Source organism: Dromiciops gliroides, chromosome 1 (genome assembly GCF_019393635.1).
Source record: "Dromiciops gliroides isolate mDroGli1 chromosome 1, mDroGli1.pri, whole genome shotgun sequence".
Lineage (NCBI taxonomy): Eukaryota > Metazoa > Chordata > Mammalia > Microbiotheria > Microbiotheriidae > Dromiciops > Dromiciops gliroides.
In genome coordinates, this window is record NC_057861.1 from 147,678,651 (window position 1) to 147,702,515 (window position 23,865).

General features: G+C 39.0%; 1 protein-coding gene across 4 annotated transcripts; it reads left to right on the forward strand.

Moving 5' to 3' along the window:
* The first annotated feature begins 564 nt into the window (after positions 1–564).
* Positions 565–23,595, forward strand: TP53INP1 (tumor protein p53 inducible nuclear protein 1). 4 transcript variants are annotated; one of them, XR_006354072.1, is made up of 6 exons: positions 567–862; positions 10,584–10,839; positions 11,699–12,038; positions 17,218–17,349; positions 17,948–17,981; positions 18,829–18,932. XR_006354072.1 is itself a non-coding variant. In XM_043975743.1 (5 exons), the coding sequence occupies exons 2-4, from the start codon at positions 10,728–10,730 to the stop codon at positions 18,048–18,050; spliced, it is 555 nt and encodes a 184-aa protein (XP_043831678.1). In that variant the 5' UTR covers positions 565–862; positions 10,584–10,727; the 3' UTR covers positions 18,051–18,070; positions 18,829–18,871. The 4 variants fall into 4 exon arrangements, 3 of the variants coding, with proteins under 3 accessions (XP_043831678.1, XP_043831679.1, XP_043831677.1); XM_043975743.1 differs by lacking the exon at positions 17,218–17,349 and having other exon boundaries at positions 565–862; positions 17,948–18,070; positions 18,829–18,871; XM_043975744.1 differs by lacking the exon at positions 17,218–17,349 and having other exon boundaries at positions 620–862; positions 18,829–18,995.
* The last annotated feature ends 270 nt before the right edge of the window (positions 23,596–23,865 follow it).

The following is a 23,865-nucleotide window of genomic DNA, read 5'->3' on the forward strand; positions in this document are numbered from 1 at the left end:
CTTCATTAGCAGGGAGAGGGGCTGGAGCACACCCCGTCAGTGTGTGTGTGGGGGGGGGGCGCGTGCTGATGCACACACCTTTCTGCAAGGAAAGGTCCCGCACTACGGCAGTGCTGCTGCCTGCGGGCATCTGGCCCAGGACAGAAGGAGCTCCGAGATCAGCCCCTCCGGGTAGACGATGGGGCCGAGCTCCGACTAAACGAGGCCTCTGCTCCCGCGACCCAGGTTTACCCGCGAGAACAAGATGTTCTCAAAGGCCTTTGCTCCGGGGGGGATCGCGAGGAGGCCGCCCGAGCCGGCCCGGTAACTCTCGGGGGCGCCGCTCAGAAAGTGCTTCTTGTCCTGCTCCTCAGGCACAGGTCCTCACGTCCAACCCTGCTCCGACTGTCCTCCGCGAGTCTCCAAGCTCCTCCCCCACCCCCCCAACCTCACCCCACCCTCTCCCTCCTCCGCTCCGGTCTCCTTTGTTGCCCGGGCTTGTTTCTAACTTGAGAAGGTCTCCGGCCCTCGCCGCCAGGTCACGTGCGTTGGTGACAGCCTCTCCCCAGGCGGCCCCGCAGCTCCCTCTCTCCCTATTGGCTGCCGGGCCCGGCGGGCGGTGCCGGGGGCGGAGCGGCCCATCAGCTGTTCCGAGCTCTCTACAACAACAAAAGGACCGGAGGCGGCGGCTCGGCAGCTACGGCCACAGTGGGAGCAGTGGCGGCGCTGGAAGTGAGGAGCAGGACTCGAAGCCCAACGCCGCTCGCTCCCCCCACCGTGCCCGCCAGGCCCTTCGCAGCTACCTCAGCCGCCCGGGGGCGTTCGGAACCGTGCCCCCTCCCCCCCAGCTCCTCCGTCCCGGGCTGCAGTTTCCCAGGCCAGCGTGAGTGTCCGGGCGCGGGAGGGGAGTGGGTGCCCAGGGCGCCCCCGCTGGCTCGCTGCTCCTTCCGACCCAGACCCGGCAGCTGGCGGGAGGAGACTGATCGCCCCATGTCCCGCCGTCCGACTCCCCCAGCCTTCCCTCGGCCGCACCCGCATCGCGCTTCACTTTATTGACTTTCTAAGTCTTTTCACTTCCTCCTCCCCGGACGGCGGGGATCAACCTCTGCTACCTCAAGCCTTAGAGGACCCTTTCGCCGGGGCAGCCCCCGGAGCACGGCGCGGGGGACCGAGCAGCGGCCGGGGCTGGGGGCACAGGGCGGTAGCTCGTGCGGGGGGCTGCCCTAGGAACCGCTGGAACCGGGCGCGCGTCGGGTGTCTGGTTACCGCCTCCTCCCCCTCCGGGTGGCCTGTTTTCTCCGCCGGGGTGGGCAGGACCGCCTTTTTCTCCGCCTCCTCCTTGGGCTCGCCTCATCTCCCGCACCTCCTTTCCCGGCTGGCTGTCGGGGCACCTCACCCCAAATCCTCGGTCTGCCGCTTTGCTCGCCCTCCCCTCCGCCTCCCGGCTTCCTTCTAGCGCCAACCACAGCCCACCTTTCTGCGGGAAGCCTTCCCCAGCCCCTCCTAACTCCACCTTTCCTCTCGATTCTTCTACCCAGTTTATCCTGTATGCAGTTGTGTGTACATAGCTGCTGGCATAGATTTTCTCTCCAGTTCATTTGAGTTCCTCGAGCGTTGGGACTGGCCTTTAAAGGCTTAGCACAGTATCTGGCACATGGTAGTTATTTCATAAATGTTTTTTGGCGGACTACATCTGCGGAGACGAGTCGAGGTTCTTCCTCATGACTGGGAAGCCGGGACTGGTCATTGCGTCCTCTGCTTCTATCAGGACTCTTTCTGTCTTGATTCCCATTGACATCATATGCCAATCAATAAGCATTAATTAAACACCTACGAAGTGCCAGGCACTGTACTAAGTGCTGGGGATTGGTACAACGCGAAAAGTCAGTCACGTCAGTAAGTCCTCAATAAATATTTTCCTATTTGCTTTTTTTTTTACTTATCCTTGCTTCTCAGAATACTCTTGAGAGTTGGCTACTTATTCCTTTGATCCATTCCTTATCCATAATTTATTTAAGGCACTTAAACCCCACGTAATCTTGGTGTTCTCATCTGTAAAATGAGGACTATTAACTCATCTCACGGCTTGAAGGAAACTGTGTTAACCTTAAAGGAGTGTGTAAGTTTTTGTTTACAGTAAGTTAGTTCCTGGAGGTGATCCTAGCTAGTGAGGCTGGAGCAAAAACTTGGAGCAGGATCCGATATAGCCTTGGTGACAGACATTAATCAATCTGTTGCCCAAGGACCCAGGCTAGTATTCCTCACTAGGTTGATTGCATCTGATTACTCCTTTTGGCCAAAGCAATTTTCAGAGACCCTTTCTGCTTAGAGGAATTGATAGCTGCCTCAGTGGAAGAAATTCTCAGATATTCATGAAGAATTGAATGCTGTTCTGAAGCACACTGCTTTTCATTTAAAAAAAAAACAGAACCAGTTTTTAGTGTTGATAAAGTGTATTAGTTAATTATGTTTACCTTCTGTGTTAGAGATTTGAGGCTGGGAATAGTAGTGAAGAGATTAAGGAAAAGCCCCTTTCCTGTCATCTCTAGGGAGTTTGCTATTGTCCACTCTGGTGCTTCTGTATTTTGAGTAGCTTTGGGAGAGGAAAGGGTGAAAACTGATCTTTCAGGTTAGGTTTAACAATATTCCTCCATTCTACTTAAATGTGCCATGAATTAATGTGCGTTGTATAGCTTATACCCAATAATAGCTTTCTTGCTTCACAAAAAACCCTGTAAATAGTGCCAAGAATGACCTCGTTTATGATTTTGAAAAATGGCTTAGAGAAATTCAGGGATTTGCCCGAATCATCCAGCTTTTAACAATACTTAGTGATAGTAAAGGATCCTAGAGATATTCAGTCTTTTTATTTTACAGGTGAAGAGACTTTCCACTCTTAGAGCTAACTTGCAAGGAGCTGAGGCGGTACAGGTCACCTGACTGAATACAGTTCTCTTCCAGACTGCATTAAAAAAAAAAACAACTATAAATGATCTTTAAATATTTGATTAAAGAAAGGTCATAATAACTCATTGCTTTGGGCCACTAAAATTATTTGGTTCTACTGCCCACACACCAGAAAAATGGGGGGGGATGAATTGTTTTTTAAATTTGGAAACTTTGGGATGGGGAAGATCAGATCACAATCCTTCTGAGCCGATAGTGTATTCTCCAAAAATGTTTTGAACCAAAGTCTTAAGCTAATATGATTACTGTGACTGGTTTGACTCCCATCTCCGTATCCTTTTTTCTTTTCTTTCTTTTTAAAAAAATGTGTTGTCTTATTCTTCCCTACCGAGTGGCATAACTTTGAAAACTCAAGATTAATGGGTGGGAATTACCACTTAAATGCTATCTTTTTGTATTGTCTTTTATCCTTGTTGGTAACTTTAAGCCTGGGTTAATCTCTCTGGGGTATTACCTTAAAGTCTGAACACTGGAAGTAAAAAGGAATATATTATATGTATATACGACCTCTCTAAAGATTAATTTTTTTTAATAAAAGTATTTTATTATTTTCCAGTTACATGTAGAGATAGCTTTCAGCATTTGATTTCAGCATAAGATTTCCAGTTTCAAATTTTCCTCCCTCCCCCCTCCCCCAGACAGCAGGCAATCCCATATAGGATATGTGTGTGTGTGTGTATATATATATATATATATATATATGATCAAATCAATTTTTTTTTGGTGAGGAAATTGGGGTTAAGTGACTTGTCCAGGGTCACACAGCTAGTCGGATTTGAACTCAGGTCCTCCTGAATCCAGGGCCAGTGTTTTATCCACTGCACCACCTAGCTGCCCCCCAAATTAACTTTTTTTTGTTGTTTTTGTTTTAGTGAGGCAGTTAGGGTTAAGTGACTTGCCCAGGGTCACACAGCTAGTAAGTATTAAGTGTCTGAGGCCGGATTTGAACTCAGGTACTCCTTACTCCAGGGCCGGTGCTCTATCCACTGTGCCACCTAGCTGCCCCTAAATTAACTTTTAAATGACTAGGATCAGCATGAGCATTTTCCTCCACAGCTAAAATGCTTCAGTATTTCCATAAATCTATGATTTAAGTGGAATGTCCACTTAGACAAATTTAAAACTCCCTGCTTTAGTTAAGAGAAACTCACTTCCCAAGGCTTGGCTGATGACCCTGTGAAGATGAATAGGAAGTCTTGTTTTGTCTGGGTAGAGTCCGAGGGTCAGTCAGAGCTGGAACTCTAAATGACTCAGCTGAGGTATGGGAATAAGAACTAGAAGCTGAAAAGTCATGCTTTAATTTAGCTGACAGAAATAAGGGATATGAAGGAAAAAAAGGAAGATGAATACTTTAGCCTGGTGGTCTGAAAGCTAAGCCAAGCACTGACTGTACACCTAGACTGAAAACTTTGATCAATCAAGGTGTGATTTTTTTTTTTAAGTTTTTTTGGAGCCACCTACTGGTAGTTGAAGTACAATTGAAAAAAAAACTATCCAAGTGAAACTAGTGGGTTGTAAAAAGTAACTAATTGAGGCTACATAGTGTCTTAGGCTTAAATTCTAGGACACCAAACAAAATATAACAAGATCCTCTTTGTCCACTTTAATTATAAACAAATCACAAGGAAAGAGAAGAGTTATTTTCCATAGCCTAACAAGGGTTCTGTATTGTGTTTTTTGTCATATATAGATGAGAGGAAATCCACTCTTTATGGATAGTTGTTGTTTTTCATGGATAGTTTTAAAACTTGATTTTTAGATGTATCCAACCTATATATTATATATATATATATATATATATATAATATTTGTAATATATATTTCATTTCTGTAAATATTAAGCTCAATTTCATCTACACAAAAAGCTTTACATAAATTTACCTTGATTCAGCCAGTTAAGTAAGTAGTATAAGTATTTATTACAGTTTTTCAAATGAGGCATAGAGGCATTAAGTGATATGGTCATAGTAAGTGGTGAACCCAGGTTTTGAACCTGGGTCTTTTCCCCTGTAGATCTGAAATCTTTTCCACCATTAAGAACAGAATTTCTTTGTTTTGTAGGTTTGATCCAGATATATAGTGTAAGGGGCTAAAATTCTAGCTATACTGTTTAAAATATCTAATGAGTGGTCGCCAATAAATTATAAGCTTTAGCAAGAGTTTAGACTTTTAAACATTTATTAAAGAGCATTAGGATCTAATGATCAGAGAGAAAGGTAAAAATCTAACTATCCAACTTGCCATGGAGGTCAGGAACAAAAAGGACCCAATGCTTCCTTCTTCCTCCCAGAAGCCTCCTGTGAAACTGGGAACATCCCATGCACAGGCACGCACACAGAACTCCAAGCTAATTGACTGGTAGCATTGATAGACAGTACCCATGAACAAACAGTGACACCAAGGAACTGACCACATGGCTTGTCCTCAGATGCCTCCTCATGGTGGAGCTTTCCTACAGTAACTCTCCAGCAGGTGGCGTCACTCTAATCATTACAATAAACTTGCTTTCTCTTTAGTCAATTAAATCTACTAGTTCAAATATAATTTGTAGTTCTTGTTATTTTACTAGTTGAGAAGAACCACCATTCCTCATAATTCTTCAATTCCAGGGTTATAGTTTGGGTTTTTTTTTTTTTGGTGAGGTAATTGGGGTTAAGTGACTTGCCCAGGGTCACACAGCTAGTAAGGGTTAAGTGTCTGAATTTGAACTCAGGTCCTCCTGAATCCAGAGCTGGTGCTCTATCCACTGCACCACCTAGCTGCCCCCCAGGGTTATAGTTTTAAATTGTGGTTTAACAGCAGGGATCCATTTCTATTTTAGTTTAGCAGGTAGGTGGTGGAGTGGATAGAGTACTGGGCCTAGAGTCAGGAAGACAGTTTAAATCTGGCCTCAGCTGTGTGGCCCAGGTCAAGTCACTTAACCTTGTTTGCCTCAGTTTCCCTCATCTGTAAAATGAGCTGGAGAAGGAAATGGCAAACCACTCCAGTATCTTTGCCAAGAAAACCCCAGATTGGTGGGGGGCTAGGGGAGGGGGTCATGAAGAGCCAGACATGACTGAAAATGACTAAACAATTTTTTTCTCTTTTGACTCTTATATAGGTTAGTCTGGGAATACTGGTTTAATTAAGGTAATGTCCAGTATAGCAAAAATAATTGGTAAATGTGCAAAACCAGTGAATGCAGGTGAGCTCATGAAAACACTTTCCTCGTGAAATGAATGTTACCTGAAGTTCTAGTTGGCCATATCAGTTTTTTCTAGAGCTAGACAGTCTTAACTGCAGAGTGTTTTAATAGCTCTGTAGTTAACATTTAAATAGCATTTGCTATGTGCCAGGCATTATGCTAACATATTACAAATATTAATCTTGTTTGACCACTGCCTAGGGGTGGCAGAACAGCAATGGAAAGACAATGACAGATGCTTATATTCAGTCATAAAATTCTTCAAACTGATTTCTTCAGCTAAAGAGAATAGCATGGTCCATATGCTGAGTACTGGGCTTTGATCCCAAAGTTTACATCTTGGTTCTCCTATTTATTACCAGTGTGACCTGGTGAGAGTTTCTCTGATGATGTTTTTTCTGGTCATAAAATTAAGGAGTTAGATTAGATCAGTGATGTCAGGCTCAAATAGAAGTGGATTCCTGTTGTAAAAGCACAAATTAACATTTTCTAAGTTGTATTTTTAATGTATTTTGTTAAACATTTCTCAATTACATTTGAATCTGGTTCAGGCCACACTTGTGAGTTCTGTGGGCCATGAGTTTGACACTTGAATGAGATAAGATGCCTTCTAGTTCTAAACAGATGATCTTCTGAAAGCTTGCCATTCCTAATTTTTTTCTTTTGATAGCAATCACTTTTCCTACCAGTCACTTAGCCCTGACTAGTCCTGAGTCATCTTTTTCTCTTTCTGGTCTCTCACTCTCCACCCCCACCCCCACAGAATCAGTTGCCAGTAATAATTTCTATTAGTTTCACCACCCCAAGATTTCTCCCATCAGACTGTTTCTTTCTACTCTCACTGCAACTGTTGGTTCCTATCTCTTTTTCCCTAAAGCAGCACATGGCTAGTAAGTGTTTGAGGCTAGATTTTTGAACTCATGAAGGATGAGTCTTCCTGACTTCAGGTCCAGCACTCTATCCACCTTATTACTTCGATGCCTTAGCTCCATTTTCCTAACTGGTTACTCTTTCAGGAGAAGCCCATCTATCTAACTTTATTCAGATACAATCTATTCTCTGTACTTCTCACCCCTCTTGCCAATCTCCTTACCACTCTATGGTTACTATCCTTCCCCACTCCCCAGTCAAGTTTAGCTTAATGTGGTTTTCCCTTAGAATGTAAGCTTCTTAAGAGTACAGATTTTTTTGCTTGTATTTGCATCCCCAGTGCTTAATTAAGTAGCTCCAATTCCAGTTACCTAAATCCTTTCACAGTCTAGTTTCACCCTTCTCCTATGCTGACTGTATTCTCTTTGGCTCCTTTGTCCAGCTCATATCTTGAGGCTTATCTCTTCTGTTGCTTCTGACCACACTTTCCGGCTTATCTGTCAAATGAAAGTGGATGTTTTGAAAGCTCCAATTTCTTAGGACTTTATTTACATCTTTTATTTGCACTTAATGTGTTTCTTGATCATAACATTTACTTTTTTTCATACATCCTTCCCTCTTTATTAGATTGTGGACTTGTTTTATACTAGGTCTGCACCACGTCTTGGTATCTGTTTCTACAACAGTGTCTTGCCCTGTAGGCATATAATGAATCTGGAAAACCTACAGAATCCAGGCTGTGTCCCCTTGCCTAACTGAATCCCATGGTTGGATCAACCTGGCTTTTATATTCCCTGTGTGTATTTTATAATATCAGTCTGCATTTGCTATAGGATCATTACATGCCACGAACCATGTACAGTACCTTAGAATCAGGAAGTCTTAAAAACAATGGATTTTAGAGATGGAAAGAAATGTTTCAGATGTAGTCCAAAATCTTTATTTTTATAGGCAAGGAAATGAAGTTCTAGAGGAGGAAAATGGCACCTGATAAAAGCCAATACTGCAAGTTCAGAGATTTTCTGCTATGAAATATAATTAGTGAGTAAATAATATAGGAAAATAATTGGGCTCTCAATCAACTGGATTAAGGAAGTCAAAAAGGCTTGGACACATCTTTCTGGAATTGTGCTCATTAGAGGTTTTGAAAAAATATCTTTGGTTATAGAGCAATGAGTGTTCCCAGCACAAAATAGTTTCCACTAAATAAGCATCATAGGAAAGCTGACATAGTCAACTGTTTCTGGGCCACACCCTTGTTCCTCATAGTAGGAAAATTTACCAGGAGGCAGGGAAGCCACTGTAACCAACAGTATTTTCCTGAGCAGGATTTCCTGCCCTGTAACTGAGACAATACTTAGCCTACTTGGGAACTCATCTCCAGGCTTCTTCTCTGAAGCAGCTTGACAACAGGGTGAAATAATAGTAATAGATGGTGCTATTATTCTCAATATATACAGATGAGAAAACTGAGGCAAAGTCAATAAACATTTAAGTACCTACTCTGCCACGTGTACTGGTGCTAAAAAAAGAAAGTCCCTGTCCTCAAGTTCACAGTCTAATAGGAGACAGCAAGCAAACATATTTACAATCAAGCTATATATACAGTAAGTAGGAAGTAAAGTGGAAGGCTTTAGAACCAAAAGAAATTGGGAAAGGCTTGCTATAGAAGCTAAGATTCTAGTTGAGCCAGTCACACACCAGTGTCTGAGGAGAGATTTGAACCTAGATCCTTCTGACAACCACTTTATCCATTTGTGTTGTGTCCCTAGGACTTAGCCTAGAACCTTGAATGTAGTATAGGCGCTTAATATTAAATTAATTAGAGGGCAGCTAGGTGGCGAAGTGGATAAAGCACTGGCCCTGAATTCAGGAGGACTTGAGTTCAAATCCAGCCTCAAATAGCTAGCTGTGTGACCCTGGGCAAGTCACCCCTCATTGCCCTGCAAAAAAAACCAAAACCAAACACAAAACCAAAATATTAAATTAATTAAATGCAGCAGGCATTGTAATGATTTTAGAAGGAGTGTACCTAATAGTTCCACCTAAGTTGAAGTCAGTACATGGGACACTTATAGAAGTAGTACAGTAGTTTGAAATGCACCACTTTAAAGAATTGCATTTTATATTTGATATTATCTAGTAATGAAGAAAATGCGTGAACATGATTGTTTTCTTTTTTCCCCTCAATTTTAATAGTATTCTATTCCAGCTACATGTAAAGATAGTTTTCAACATTCTTTTTTTTTTTTTTAGGTGAGGCAATTGGGGTTAAGTGACTTGCCCAGGGTCACATAGCTAGTAAGTGTTAAGTGTCTGAGGCCGGATTTGAACTCAGGTACTCCTGAATCCAGGGCTGGTGCTTTTATCTACTGTGCCACTTAGCCACCCCTCAACATTCATTTTTACAAGATTTTGAGTTCCAAACTTTTCTCTCCCAGATGGCAAGCAATCTGAGATAGGTTTTATATGTTCAATCACGTTAAACATATTTCCACATTAGTCATGCTGTGAAAGAAGAATCAGAACAAAAGGGAAAAAATCTCAAGAAAGAAAAAAAAAAAGTAAAAATAGTATGGTTCAATCTGCATTCAGATTCCACAATTCTTTTTCTGGATGTGGAGAGCATTTTCCATTACCAGTTCTTTGGAATTGTGTTGGATCATTTGTATTGCAGAGAAGAGCTATGTCTATCACAGCTGATCATCACACAATGTTGCTGTTACTGTGTACAATGTTCCCCTGGGTTCTGCTCACTTCACTCCGCATCAGTCCACTTAATTCTTTCCAGGTTTTTCTGAAAGCTGCCTCCTCATCCTTTCTTATAGCACAACTTGTTCAGCCATTTTGCAATATGAACTTATTTTTTAAAATCCAAAATTTGTTGTTGAGTTGCTTCAATCAACAAGCTTTTATTGTTGCTCAATCATGTCAGTTTTGTCACACAGATTCTTCATAACCGCATTTGGGATTTTCTTGGCAAAAATACTGGAGTGGTTTGCCATTTCCTTCTCCAGCTTATTTTACAGTTGAGGAAACTGAGGCATCCAGGGTCTAGTGACTTGCCATGTGTTCCAGTTAGGTATCTGAAGCTGCATTTGGATTCTGGTCCTCCAGACTCCAAGGCCTGCATGCTGCCCACTGTGTCACTAAGCTGCTGAACCCAAAATTAACTGGTTTCTATGCTGGGTGATGTTGAATCTTAATTTTACATAAATAAAATGAACATTTTTGTTTTGAACTTTAGTCTTCTCCTTTTGAGTTTAATAGCCAGAGTAAGCCCCTCAGTGACTGCAAGACCACTCTACCTGTACTGTGCTGTGAACAGAGTTGTGCTTTGAAGTATGTACTGGGGAAGTCAGAACTCTGGCTGGGGCTTCCTTCAGTGGCATTACAACTATTTGTTGGTTGATCATGTAGAACATTGGCCACTAGAGCAAATACAGTATAGGAAAGAAGTGACGTTTTTCCCCCATTCCCTGGAAAAGTATTTGGCTAGTGCCTTTCTAGGAATGAAGGGAAGACTCAAGACTAGAGTGCTCTAAATGTTTGTTGATCAATAATTATTCTTTTTCTTTTTCAGCTGAGGATAATGATTCTTCGTACCTTATTTAAATAAGAATTTATGCACTTTAATTTCCTGTCTGTGCCATTGGGCTAATTGAAGACAGTGTTTTGAAATCGCAGCTCCAAAACCAGCCAAAGTCTCATTCTTGCCTTAACAACAATGTTCCAGAGGTTGAATAGTATGTTTCTGGGTGAAATCAAGAACTCTTCTAGCAAAGAACCAGAATTTAGTGAAAAAGAAGATGATGAATGGATTCTTGTTGACTTTATAGGTAAGAGGTCTTCAGTTTGTAAACATTATGTGAAGTGGTAAATATTCTGTTTGTGCGTAAATAAATCAGCAACTCTGAGGTGTTACAAGACCAAAATGTAAATAAACAGATTTATTGGAAAAATAACATACTATTTTTGTGCCAGGGGACCAAAGTAATTGGCTTTGATCTTTTTTTTTTTTTTTTTTTTTGGTAAGGCAATTGGGGTTAAGTGACTTGCCCAGGGTCACACAGCTAGTGTTAAGTGTCTGAGGTCGGATTTGAACTCAGGTCCTCCTGAATCCAGGGCCGGTGCTCTATCCACTGTGCCACCTAGCTGCCCCGGCTTTGATCTTCTAAACTTAAAAAACTGATAAAATTAGAGCTAGGATAGGATAGGAAATCCACTTCTATTACAGGTAGTGAACTTTCATTTTTTTGTTTTTCTGGCAATTTATTTGCTTAAAAAAACCAGTGATTAAAAAGCTATTATGGGGCAGCTAGGTGGCGCAGTGGATAGAACACTGGCCCTGGAGTCAGGAGTACCTGGGTTCAAATCCGGCCTCAGACACTTAACACTTACTAGCTGTGTGACCCTGGGCAAGTCACTTAACCCCCACTGCCTCACTAAAAAAAAAAAAAAAGCTATTATTAGGTGCTCAATAAGTCATAGTTGATAATCATTTATCTGACTGAATGGAATAACCAAATCTTTATTTGTTAGTAAAATAGAGGCATGTAAATACAATGTGTGATGTTAATAACATTTTCCCGTTTTCCCCCCATATGCCCTATGGATTTGATTATTTAAATAATCAACATGACATCAATCTCCACTGTGGAACTGTTCAACCTCCTGTTAATTTGGAATACAACCTAGACACTAATTTTTCAACAGAAGTAGAAGAGGAAGATGTGAGTGAAGAATTGCCTACTGATCATCCTCCAGTTTTTTCCTGTTTACCAGCTTCCCTGGAATGTTTAGCTGATACTAGTGAATCTTGCTTCGTCCAGTTTGAGGCCTGTCCAATGGAGGAGAGTTGGTTTATTACCCCTCCCCCATGCTTTACTGCAGGTGGATTAACCACTATCAAGGTGGAAACCAGTCCTTTGGAAAACCTTCTAATTGAACATCCCAGCATGTCTGTTTATAATTCCTCCAGAAATCTTAATGAGGGTAGCTGTGAGACTGATGAATTTCATAATCCAAGCAATCCTAGGTAAGTTGTAAGTAACTTATATTATCCAAATGTAATACAATTAATTTTAACTGTAGTACAAAGTCTAATTTGAGATGCTAAGATAAATGTTTCAAACATAAAATGCCTAGAGATATTTTTTTAAATAATTGAATTGTAGTTGATTCTGTGTGAAGCTGTAGATGGCATCTGAAAATGTTGTGTTTACTAGAATCCGCCCCGCCCCCATCCATGTTATAGGATTTGGGTGTTTTATAGGAATCAATGTATTTTCCCCCAAATGGTAACCAGATAACTGACATGCTGGTGTTAAGGGCTAAAATTCTAGCTAAACTGTCTAAAATATCTAATGAGTGGTCGCCAATAAATTATAAGCTTTAGCAAGAGTTAGACTTTTAAGCATTTATTAAGGAGAATAAGAATTTGGTAAAGAGAGAGAGAAAGGCCTAGATTCCTATCTATTAAAGGGAGAGCACATTTCTAGCTCCGCTCTCCACCAGAGTCCAAAGGAAAGAGCCCCAGACTCCGCGCCAGTCTCTTCCTTCCTCCTCCCACTAGTCCGCGTCACTTCCTGATACCAAAGACAAGACTCCTGGTCTTGCCCTCAAAGACCTTCGTTTCATGGGCAGAACTCTTCTACAGTTAGTATCCAGCAGGTGGCGTTATTCCAATCGTTGCAGTCCCCCCTGTTGTTCCTCAAGAAACAAAATGTTTCCTTGACGGAACAGTAAAAAGAATATAATAACTATTGCTAACTAATAATATGTGAACAACAATATAGAAAAGGAAGAGAGGAAAGTTTTGTCCAGAGGGGCGATTTTTTTTGTCCTCATGAACCGACGCTTTGACATTAGTCTTGCAAAGGGAGGGTCTCTGCAGAGAATACATATTACAGATGGTGTATATTATAACAGAAAGAGAAAAAAAAAACAAAAACAACAAATCAAAACTGTTCATTTAAAGTCTCTGAAAGTCTTTTCTCAGATGTCCTCTAGGTGTAGTCGTGGAATGGAAGTCTTTTCAGGGGTTGATGTGTGGATACTGGTAATCAGCCAGGAAATTTCCTACAAAATTGAGCTTAACACAACTTTAAAATAGCTTTGTCAATAATCAAATCAAACAATGAAAGTTCTCAAAAACATGTCTAAGGGAATTCAGAATCTTAGTTGTTACACATGAAACATATAATAAAACAAAAATTGAACCATTCTTTAAAATTATAATATTACTATAGTCCCCCCCTTATGGAGGGTAATTGAGAAGACAATTGCTGCGATATTAATTATTTAAAAATAATTTTTATCTTTGTTTCATCACTTTTTGCATCATCTGCCTAATTATCCTCATGCCATTATGAGAAATTACAAATCTAATATAATTGGTAACAGATGTCAAGGCCAAATTCAACACTGTTATTTATCATGACATCTGAGATAATTATGGGGGTTACCATAAAAGAACAGAGAAATGATGGGATATGAGCATTCCCACACTTGAGCAATATATACTGTCCATGCAGTATGCCAGGCTTAAAATAGGTGGATGGAATATATGTCCATGCCACCGAACATATTGGAGGAAACTGAGTCAGACTTAATCAGATGCATGGGATTGAGATGTCCATGGCATCAGGCATATAGGAGGGAGCATAGAAGCCAGGTGTAGGAGTGAGATGGGTGGGATGAATACTTCCAGCCATCTGTACAATATTGTGGGGAAAAATAAAATAAAATATTAAACCAAGAGAATCTAACCTCAACATTTGTCAAAAGCCGTTCCCTCGGCCATACCTTGACTTCATGCATGTCTCCCCTCATGTGACAGTTCAGTGTCTGCTCTTGCATGTATTCCTCTTTTGATTGGATGGCATCTTGGCCAACTGGCATCTGATAACTCAGAATAAAGGCAATTAATGTCTTAAATGATAAGTTCCCATAATCCAAGTCTCATATGGATTTAAAATTGAGGATAATAAATGATTGCAAAAAATGTGAATACATCTTGACTCAAAATATAATATATAATTATGCAACAATTTCAAATAATACACTTTTTTTTTACTTAGTATACAATTACTTTTGTGAAAATCAGAACATACTTAAATACAAGTTAAAGCACAACAGAATCTCGAACTTTTTTTTTTGAAAAAAGAAAACTTTTACAAATGTTCCCCTCTTTTTTTTTTTTGGGAATATGCTTATCAAAAATAATACTTCTAGAATCAATTTACACTTGCCATGGCAACCAATTTGCCAGGGAAATGCTTTAAAGAGTTTGATCAAATAATCAGTTGAGGAAAAAAAAAATAACAAAAACAAACAACTCAGAATATGGGAGCACAATACTCCTAGAATTAACATTGTATTATGAAATCAAAACCCTGTTTCAAAATTAGATAGATGAATGAATAGAAGAAAATGCACGTGGAATAATAGACAATGAAATTCAAACTAGGGAAATCTAAATGAATATGAACTTAATATCAAAGAGTATTATAAAATATAAACTTGATCACATGACTATAAAAAGCTTTTACAAATATTCTCCTTGTTTTAGAAACTAAGTATAAAACACAATCTCAAATGCATGAAAATCTCTATGAAAATAAACCCATACCATTAATTTCAAAATGTATATATAATAGCATAGAAATCCTATGTAACCTCTGAACTGATACTATTACTCTGAGTGAATTCAGAACACTTTTGATTCCGATATCTAAAATCCCCAATACTCATATCAATACCTTGCTGCTTGCTTCTACATTTCTGTACAATATATACCCTTCCATGCCAAAAGAAGCAGAGTCTTGAACTATGTTGATTGTCATTCTTATTCAGCTTAAGTTTTTCTTCTTTAACCCCTCTATATTGTCCGTCAGTCTTTTCACCATACAAATGCTTTATAAGATTACTAATTAAAGACAAAAGCAGGTTAGCAAAATTATGAACAAAACGAGCATATCTGGAATTTAAAGGGCTTTTTAAGGTTGTCTCAGAAGCACAGCCAGGCTGGGGAAGGGCTGAGCCTGAAGCTGCAAATGTAGTTAGAGAAAGTTGCGCATGAGCATTAGATCTCTGGACTTCCCAGGCAAGGGAAGCAATGGGCTTAGCCATGGGAGGAGTAGAGGGTGGGGTCTGGAGAGGAGGGGAGGGACCAGCACAATTTGAATCAGACTTGATTTTGAACTCAGGCCTGGATTCCTCTTCCCCCACTTTGCCTCCAGGTGCTAGGGGATTAAAAGCTTCCAGAGGGTGGGTCATTGCCTCCAGGCATGCAAAATTAAAGCAACAATTACTGTTAGAACTGGGAAAAGCTGCCGGAATCTCTTCAGGTTTCTCTGAAAAAGCATGGTTGGGAGAGGGAGAGATATTTCCTTGTGTGAGTAAGTTGCTGGCTCTTTTAACAAAAATAAAAATAAAAATAGAAAATCCACAAAAACAAAGCATTAACATGATCTTATCTCCCATTTGTCTGGTTAAACAGACTAAAATCAAAAATAGGATAATTAGGGAGTTTAAAAGGTCCATTCGAAAAAATTTAAAGGAAAACACAGCCAGTACACCAGTACTTAGCAGTTAAAGGGAGAGGGAGGGGAAATTTCTTACCCAACCAGAAGATCAGAAGAAGACTGAGGTTTAGCTTTCCTCTTCGTGGTCAGCCATCTGTTAAGGGCTAAAATTCTAGCTAAACTGTCTAAAATATCTAATGAGTGGTCGCCAATAAATTATAAGCTTTAGCAAGAGTTAGACTTTTAAGCATTTATTAAGGAGAATAAGAATTTGGTAAAGAGAGAGAGAAAGGCCTAGATTCCTATCTATTAAAGGGAGAGCACATTTCTAGCTCCGCTCTCCACCAGAGTCCAAAGGAAAGAGCCCCAGACTCCGCGCCAGTCTCTTCCTTCCTCCTCCCACTAGTCCGCGTCACTTCCTGATACCAAAGACAAGACTCCTGGTCTTGCCCTCAAAGACCTTCGTTTCATGGGCAGAACTCTTCTACAGTTAGTATCCAGCAGGTGGCGTTATTCCAATCGTTGCACTGGTATTTGAGTTCTGGACACAGCCTAGCAATTGGACCAAAATTATTTTGCCAAAGCCTTTCTTTGTTATCATAACTCACCTTTATGTAGCACTTCAAAAATCACAAAATTCTTTTTATCTACATATATTTATACAATCTTAGTGAGGTGAGGTTGGCAGGGCAGGCATCCCTAGTTAGGGAGCCACTTTTTTTAGATTATCCAGAGCCAGATTCCTAGAGTTTCATTGCTATATCATTACTGTATTTGTGTTAATGTTTTCCTTCTATCTCATCTGTACATAGTTCATGTCCCTGTATAGTATCCATAATTATGTCAAAGTTTGTTAAGTGATATATGCAATGAATATGTTTCTTGAACTAAGGAGAATATTTGTAAATTTACCCCCCAAAAAAAATCAGGGTTCAAAGTTGGCATGATTGATTGCTACCTTCTTTGATTCGTAAAAGAAGTGTTTGGAAAACATGCCTTTTACTGGCATGAATTACTGTGTTCAGTTTTACCACTGAAGCCTGCCATAATATTTAAAGTATCTGAAATACTTTATCCAAAACAAATTTAATTAAAACATTGATTCATTCTGACTAGAACAGTTTGTGAAGGAGAGAATAAGGTGGTTGGTTTCTCATATGTTAATTAAAGTACTTTCTTTTAAAATGCCAGTGAAACCACACCTAGTTTCTCTATTAGGAGAATAGTAAGGTATTAAAACCCAATTATGACATTGTTAATGTATAAATGACAGAAAGTTGACATCCAGTTTTGCAGTGTTTTAAAGACCCTTTAACTATCTTTAAAAATATGTCACCTAGTGAGTGTTCTATGAACGAGCTTTGTATTTTTAATTTTGGGTTTTTTGGGACGTTGCAATGAGGGCTAAGTGACTTGCCCAGGGTAATACAGCTAGTAAGTGTCAAGTGTCTGAGCCGGATTTGAACTCGGGTCTTCCTGAATCCAGGGCTGGTGCTTTATCCACTGGACTATCTAGCTCTGAATTGTAGGCAGTTCCCAGCTTATAATCAAACAGGCCCTGCACTTGGGAGTTCTCATGCTTCCTTCCCCTCTCCCAACTCCTGCTACTCTGCCATTTACTGGTTCTTGCCTGAGCCTGCTTGAGAACCCTCTGGTTCTCCTCTTACCCCAGACCTGGTCTAATTCTAGGCCTGGAGGTGGTGAAGGGGAAGTAGAGGGAGGAAAAACTTCAAACCCAGCAGCCATACCTCTCCCAGACTTCCTTCTGACTGTTGTGTCCTAGTAAGGGAAAAACCCTGATTGGAGTATGGCAGTGGAAAGGTAAGCATGGAGTCAAGCCCTGGGGCCTTAGGAAGGGAATAAACAAGGGAGAGGTAGGGTGGGGGTGGGGGTGGGGGCTGGGTTGTCAGGGGTTGAGAAATTAAAGGAATGCTTAACGAACTTTAAACATGCAGTATTTTCCACCCAAGAATCCGAAACAACATTAAACAGTTCAGATTCTTAAAGATCTATTTGTCCCATTATGGTTGCTAGATGTCATTTTTAAACAAATAGATGGATTATTTTGATCCATTCTAGCTGTGTTACTGATTAGTCTGTTTTAGGGATCTTTCTTTGGAATATTTTACTATTTCATTATAGAACTGAAGGAGCTCTAGTGCTGTGAATTGATGGCTCTGAGTCAAGGTTCACACCTGATTGCATTTAAGCCTTTGTAAGGTTTATTTGTGATAAATTATGTTGTCAGTCTTATTATGTTTAAGTAATATATAAATTAGAGTAAATTTTTTTGGGGGGGTGGAGTAAATAATTTTTAATAAAGATTAATAAAGAAAATTTGATCAATACCATACGTTAAAGTTAAACTAGCGCTTAAAATCTCTTTAGTTGTTTAATAGTTCACCATTTGATATTGTAGGGCCAGAAAAGGCTGCTTAAGGCTCACTGGCACAGTAAGTATTTCATCAGCCCAGGACCCGTGCAACATTTTAAAGTCTACTAGGAAGGCTAAGAATTCATAAAAATGTTTATATTTTAAAAGGTATTGATTTTAAAACTTATATATTCTGTGGGTTTCCTTATATAATTATGAATTCTGCTATTTAGAAAAATTAGTATTTATTGAGCATTTATTTTGGATGATCATGTTCTTCCTAAACATTTAAAACCAGATTTAAGCATATGGATGAAAATAGCCATGTAAACTTGGCTGTGTAGACCTGATCCTCAAAATCCTCACAGATTTTGCATTCTTGTTATAAATACAATTCAGATCCATTTCAATACAGGAATACATTTCTGATAGCACATACCTTGGATTTCTTATGGCCTTTCTAGCTTGGCTTACATAATAGCACTCTAAATATAATCTTTTCTGGGGCAACTAGGTGGCACAGTGGATAGAGCACCAGCCCTGAATTCAGGAGGACCTGAGTTCAAATCCAGCCTCAGACACTTGATACTTACTAGCTGTGTGACGCTGGGCAAGTCACTTAACCCCAATTGCCTCACCAAAAAAATAATAATAATAAAGTGTCCCACTATTCTATACTAAAAATACATAGATGTCTTGCCAGTCAATCTGTGTATAGCTGTTTTTGCTTAAGCTTACCCCAGAGACTGAAACAGCATTACTGCACAAAGACCAGCTCCTTTACAATGCTAATAATACAACTACAGAGGGGAAATTTTTCGAATTTAGCTGAAAGGTATTTTTGTAAGTTTTATTTACAAATAACTGATAGCTTTAGTTAATAAGATTTCTATTTATGAACATTTGACATCTTTTTGCTATTTCAGAATGGAAGTACCTAATGAAGTGGGGCAACATGTTCACTGCTATGTTGCAGCTCTTGCTTCTCATCCAACTTTCCTTGAACAAACCAAGAGCTTTCGTCCGACCCAGTGGATAAAAGAACATGGTGAAAGACATCTGAACAGAAATAACCTCCGACGCCAAAATCTTACCAGGGATTGCCATTCTCGGCAAATCAAGCACAATGGGTGGGTTGTTCACCAGCCTTGCCAGCGTCAGTACAATTACTGAGAATTCCAAGTCTTAAATCATATCAATTTGTTGGTATATTGCTCTTGGTTTTATGTGTGAGAGTGTGTGTGAGTGTGATGTGCGCACATACACTAAAATAACAAAGGTGTGTATTTGCAGCTTGACTGATGATCAATCATTTAAATAGAATTATTTCTCTAGATAATTGTTTTATAAAAATTTACATTCTGTGTATCACACAATGCCTTGCTCTTAAGAGTTAACTTTTTTCTAAACATTTTCAGAATGTTTTAGAAATATCAGCACGATTGCAGTATTTAGTATTTTGGGAATGTCTTTGACATCACAAGTGAGTTAGTTGGCATTTTAAAGAAATTTCTTACTGAGTGATGGAATAGTAAGATTTCAGCTGAATTTCTTTTTCTTTTTTGTATTACTTAATCAAAAGTTTGAGTAAACAAAATTTCTCAGGGTCAGTCATACACTTTAATGACCAGTACTTGATAATCTTTTCTGTATATAATGAGTACATTTTTTACACACTAACAAGCATCAAAAGGCAATGGTTGCCATGGACATAATGGAATCATGGCTGAACTTTCTATTGAAAGAGAACTTGATTATTTTACTATTTCCTCATCAGTCATACAGTTAATTTTGATATGTCAGGTACATTTAGTTGGTAGATAGGAGTTAGCTATCTTTCTGATTATTATAGTGATGTGGTACACATTACAGGTTATTGTGGGACAGAAATAACCTGTTTCATTTAGTAAAATTAAAAGCAGATCTGTGGTTTATACTTAGAAGTGTTCATTTATGTAAAGATGCTCATTTGTTCCAGTGTTTTGATTACTTAGAGCTTTTTCTATTGATTAGTTGCAGAATTAGAAAAATAGCCATTATTATTATGTAGAAATTAATACAGCCTTTTCGCTTTTACACAGTGAGAAGTGCAAGTCTTTATTTCCAACCTAGAACCAGGTTATTAAATCCTGCTTTTCCACCATTAAGCCTGTGCTGATATGTGGTATGCATGGATTGACCCCTGACAAGCACTGCTTCTAGACTAAGATTGTCTTGAATGAAGATTAGAGGCTGGGGTTTTCTTGATTTTTTCGGTTCTTGCTCTATGGGCTAATTTTTCTGTTTCAGGCAAAATCTTGAACTATTCTATCCTCTTTTCCTCAATAGGGGAATAAAAATACCTACCTCACAGGGGTGTTGTGAGGATTACAAATAAATTTGAAGTGGAATTAGGCGATTTCTAGAACTGGACCTTCCATGTAATTTTAAGGGGCTGCTCTCTATACTGAATCAGTTGTTATTTGGCCATATCTTTGCCAGGGCTTGGTGTAGGTAGTTAAAGAGAGCATGGTGCTAATGAAGCCAAGCTCTGGTTTAATTTTTTCTCTCCAGCATAAATAATTAGCTTCATAAAAGGAAAAAAGAAACCCAACCATGACAGACTTACCATTAATCTGTAACCAACCACTTTACTTTCTTAGTATTTAGTGAGGGTTTTTACTGAGCTATCCACACTACGAATTCTCAGTTCCCTGTATGACCAGGGACACATAATTAGAACTCAAAGTCCATTTCTGCTAGCAATAGAAGAATATCATTATTATCAGAGTCCTTTTTACAAATATAGTCCAGCCCTGACTAAATAGTAAATGCATGTTAAGATGCTTTCAAAAATAAAAGCATTATAATCATGCAGAGTATTATTTTAAATGGCTCTGTGTGGACTTCAGATGCCAGGAACTATGGGAACCTCTGCTCCCCCTTTATGTGTGAAAAGCATGGGATGATTGTAATTCAAAGAAGTTAAATGGTTAGTGTGTTTAGATGCTTAAAAGAGTTCTTCCAGTAGCACTAAAAAAAGTGTCATTTTTCAAAACAGGGGATTTAAGTCCACTTTTCATGGCTTTCCCCATTATTTATTTTTTTCCTGATTAGGGGCCAAGTCCACAAAGCTCTGTCAAATTGGGCTAGTATTTTGTTAAACTGTTTACATGGGAGGAGAATGACTTAGAAACTGTTTGCTAATAGGGCAGTTACAGTTGGAAAACTTGAAAATAAGGCTAAATGATTTCTTTTGTAAAGCTTCTGAGTATTGAGAAGAAAGGTTCTTTTACATGGGTTACATGAAGTACTGATACCTTGAGCTATAGATGACATTCAGTTGTGAAAATCTGCTATGGCCACATGAACAGATTTGTGTATAAAATTACTGTATGCTTTCTCCTCTTTTTTTTTTTTTTTTTGGTGGGGCAATGGGGGTTAAGTGACTTGCCCAGGGTCACACAGCTAGTAAGTGTCAAGTGTCTGAGGCTGGATTTGAACTCAGGTACTCGACTCCAGGGCCAGTGCTCTATCTACTGCGCCACCTAGCTGCCCTGCCCCCACCCCCCCTTCTCGAGGGCTTCTAATTCATTCACCTTTATATTAGCTACTGACCCTTTGTTTGCCTATCAGTTTAATTTTGTAGGCTTAAAATTATTTTTTAAAAAAACTGTTTGAATTTTATTGGGTGATTGTTACCCAGATGTAGTCTGTATTATAAGCATGCTATGATATTTATGTTGGCATCAAAATTTCCCCTCCTAAAATTGAAGTTCCTCAAGGTGCAGGGCCAGTAGCTGAGTTGGAAATGTGAATCTGATATATTTTTTGAAACATGGCCAAAGAGATTAGATTTTAAAGTTTATTAATAAATGCTAGTGATCTAAAATCACTTATTTAGCCTGTACTATATGAGATTCATATAAGGAGAAATGTGCCCCCTTTAAAGTTTCTTAAAAGGCTTTTTTCACTGTCTGCAGTTTGTATTAATAACATTTATATAAAGACATTACATTGTGCTTCAAATAGCCTTATTACTGTGCTATAAATTGCAAATTAACTATCCATGATTTATCTTCCATATGAATGCATTTATAATTTCATTTTGTTTTATTTGTTTGATGTTTTCAAAGTTGGCTCAAAGTAGTTCAATTATAAAATTTCCTGTTGTGGGGAATTTTTGTTACTGTCCTTCACTCGATTTATATTCATGCCCTGGTTTATGTTAAGCTTTGATGTCATCAATTTGATTCTGTCCCAGTCTTCTAGTGGGAGAACAGTAAATTTGCCATTAAAGCTTTTTGACATTTACTTATTTTATGCTTTCAAATTGGAATCACACTTTTTTAAAAGTCCTTTTTATTTTCTTAAAAGGAAAAGAGCCAGGAAAAGTATAGCCCAAAGCCTGATTTTCTTTTGAGTTGGAAAAGACAAATCGAAGGAAGATTAAATCTGTCCACCTCAAATTAGACCCCATAAATTGTTAGTGGGATTGAATAATGAAGTGAAAAGAACTTTTCACTTAGGGATTTTATTTTTGCTGTAGACAGTTTGAGACTGCTCCTTGCACAGGGAGATACTACTCTATTGGGTATTTTTTGTTTGTTTTGGTAATGTTATTGCAGTTTTTAAGGCCTGTTCTTAATAATTCTTGTAGAACTGGTCACCAGAATTGAAGGTCTTTTGTTAGCAGTCAACTTAGGTAAGGTGATTTCATCCCTTTCCATATGTATGTTTAAAAATGTTATTTAAAATTTTATATTTAGAAAATTTTTTTGTGATGGTGAGCCTTGTCATATACCACAGTTTTTCTTAAAACTATCCAAGTTTAAGCAGTTTGAAAACTCGGAAAGTTATACACCTAGGAGGACATCTCTCTTTTAATGTCTTTATTTTGGGAAAAGAAGTTACTTTCAGAAAAGGCAGCTTCAGTGTGAGATACTATATATGGTTGCATATCATTGGGGTTTCTCTTAATATATATGTTGTGTTGTTTTGTTTTGGGTTTAAATCTGAATGTTTCGCTCCATATAACAATGTTCTGTATTTTGTCTGGAATATTAAGGGATTTTTATTTTCTAACTGGATGGCTGTTTACAAACCAAGGCACTAGAAGGGGAGGTTGGGCTTTCAGGTTTGGTGTGTGTGTGTGAAGGGTCTCTGCTGATGTTATCTTTATGTGTTTTATTTAAAGTAAAAAGTGGCGTTGGTTTTGTTTTAGAAATGTTGTGAACACATTGATTTTTTTTCCCCCCCAAGACAATACATTTTGTAACTAGGTTAAATAGTATTGTCAAATAGACTATGTGCCTTGTAAATGTGTTTCTATACACAAAATCTGAACAACTTGAAAGACTCAAGGACATTCAGTTAGAAGAAATACTGTACATCAATCTATGCATAAAAGGCAGCTTATTTCTTGAGCCACTCACTGTCTAGTTTCTGTTTTTGTAGAAAATTTGATATTGATTGGTTCACAGATGAATGGTTGGTTTTACAAAACAGACTGAATAATACAATACAGCACTTTGCCAAAAACAAAAAAAAAAAACACAAAACAACAAAACAACAAAAAACAAGTGTAGCATTGCTTAAACGTGTACTAATACCAGTTTTTGTATTGAGGGGGAGGGTTTCTATGGTGTATTTTGCACTTCTTGAAAGTGTATGGTCTTTACCTGTCGGCAAATAAAATTTTGCTTCAAAATTTATTTTTCCACCGTTTTTTCCTTTTTTGATTTAAAAATCTTTTTGTATAGTGTGAGAAATGGGTAATTGTCTCCTCTCAATGTGGATATAACAAGTCAGTCATACTCCCCTGACCTGTTTGTAGGACAAAGATCTCAGATCCCCTCCTCCCCCTCAGGTCACATGGTTCAAGGAGCCCTGGTCTCAATTAGGTCCTCTCCAGAGTTCTGTCCATATAAGGAAGTATAAGGAAGAGGGGTGGGAATACTGCTTTCCGATTAGCTAGTTTTTCC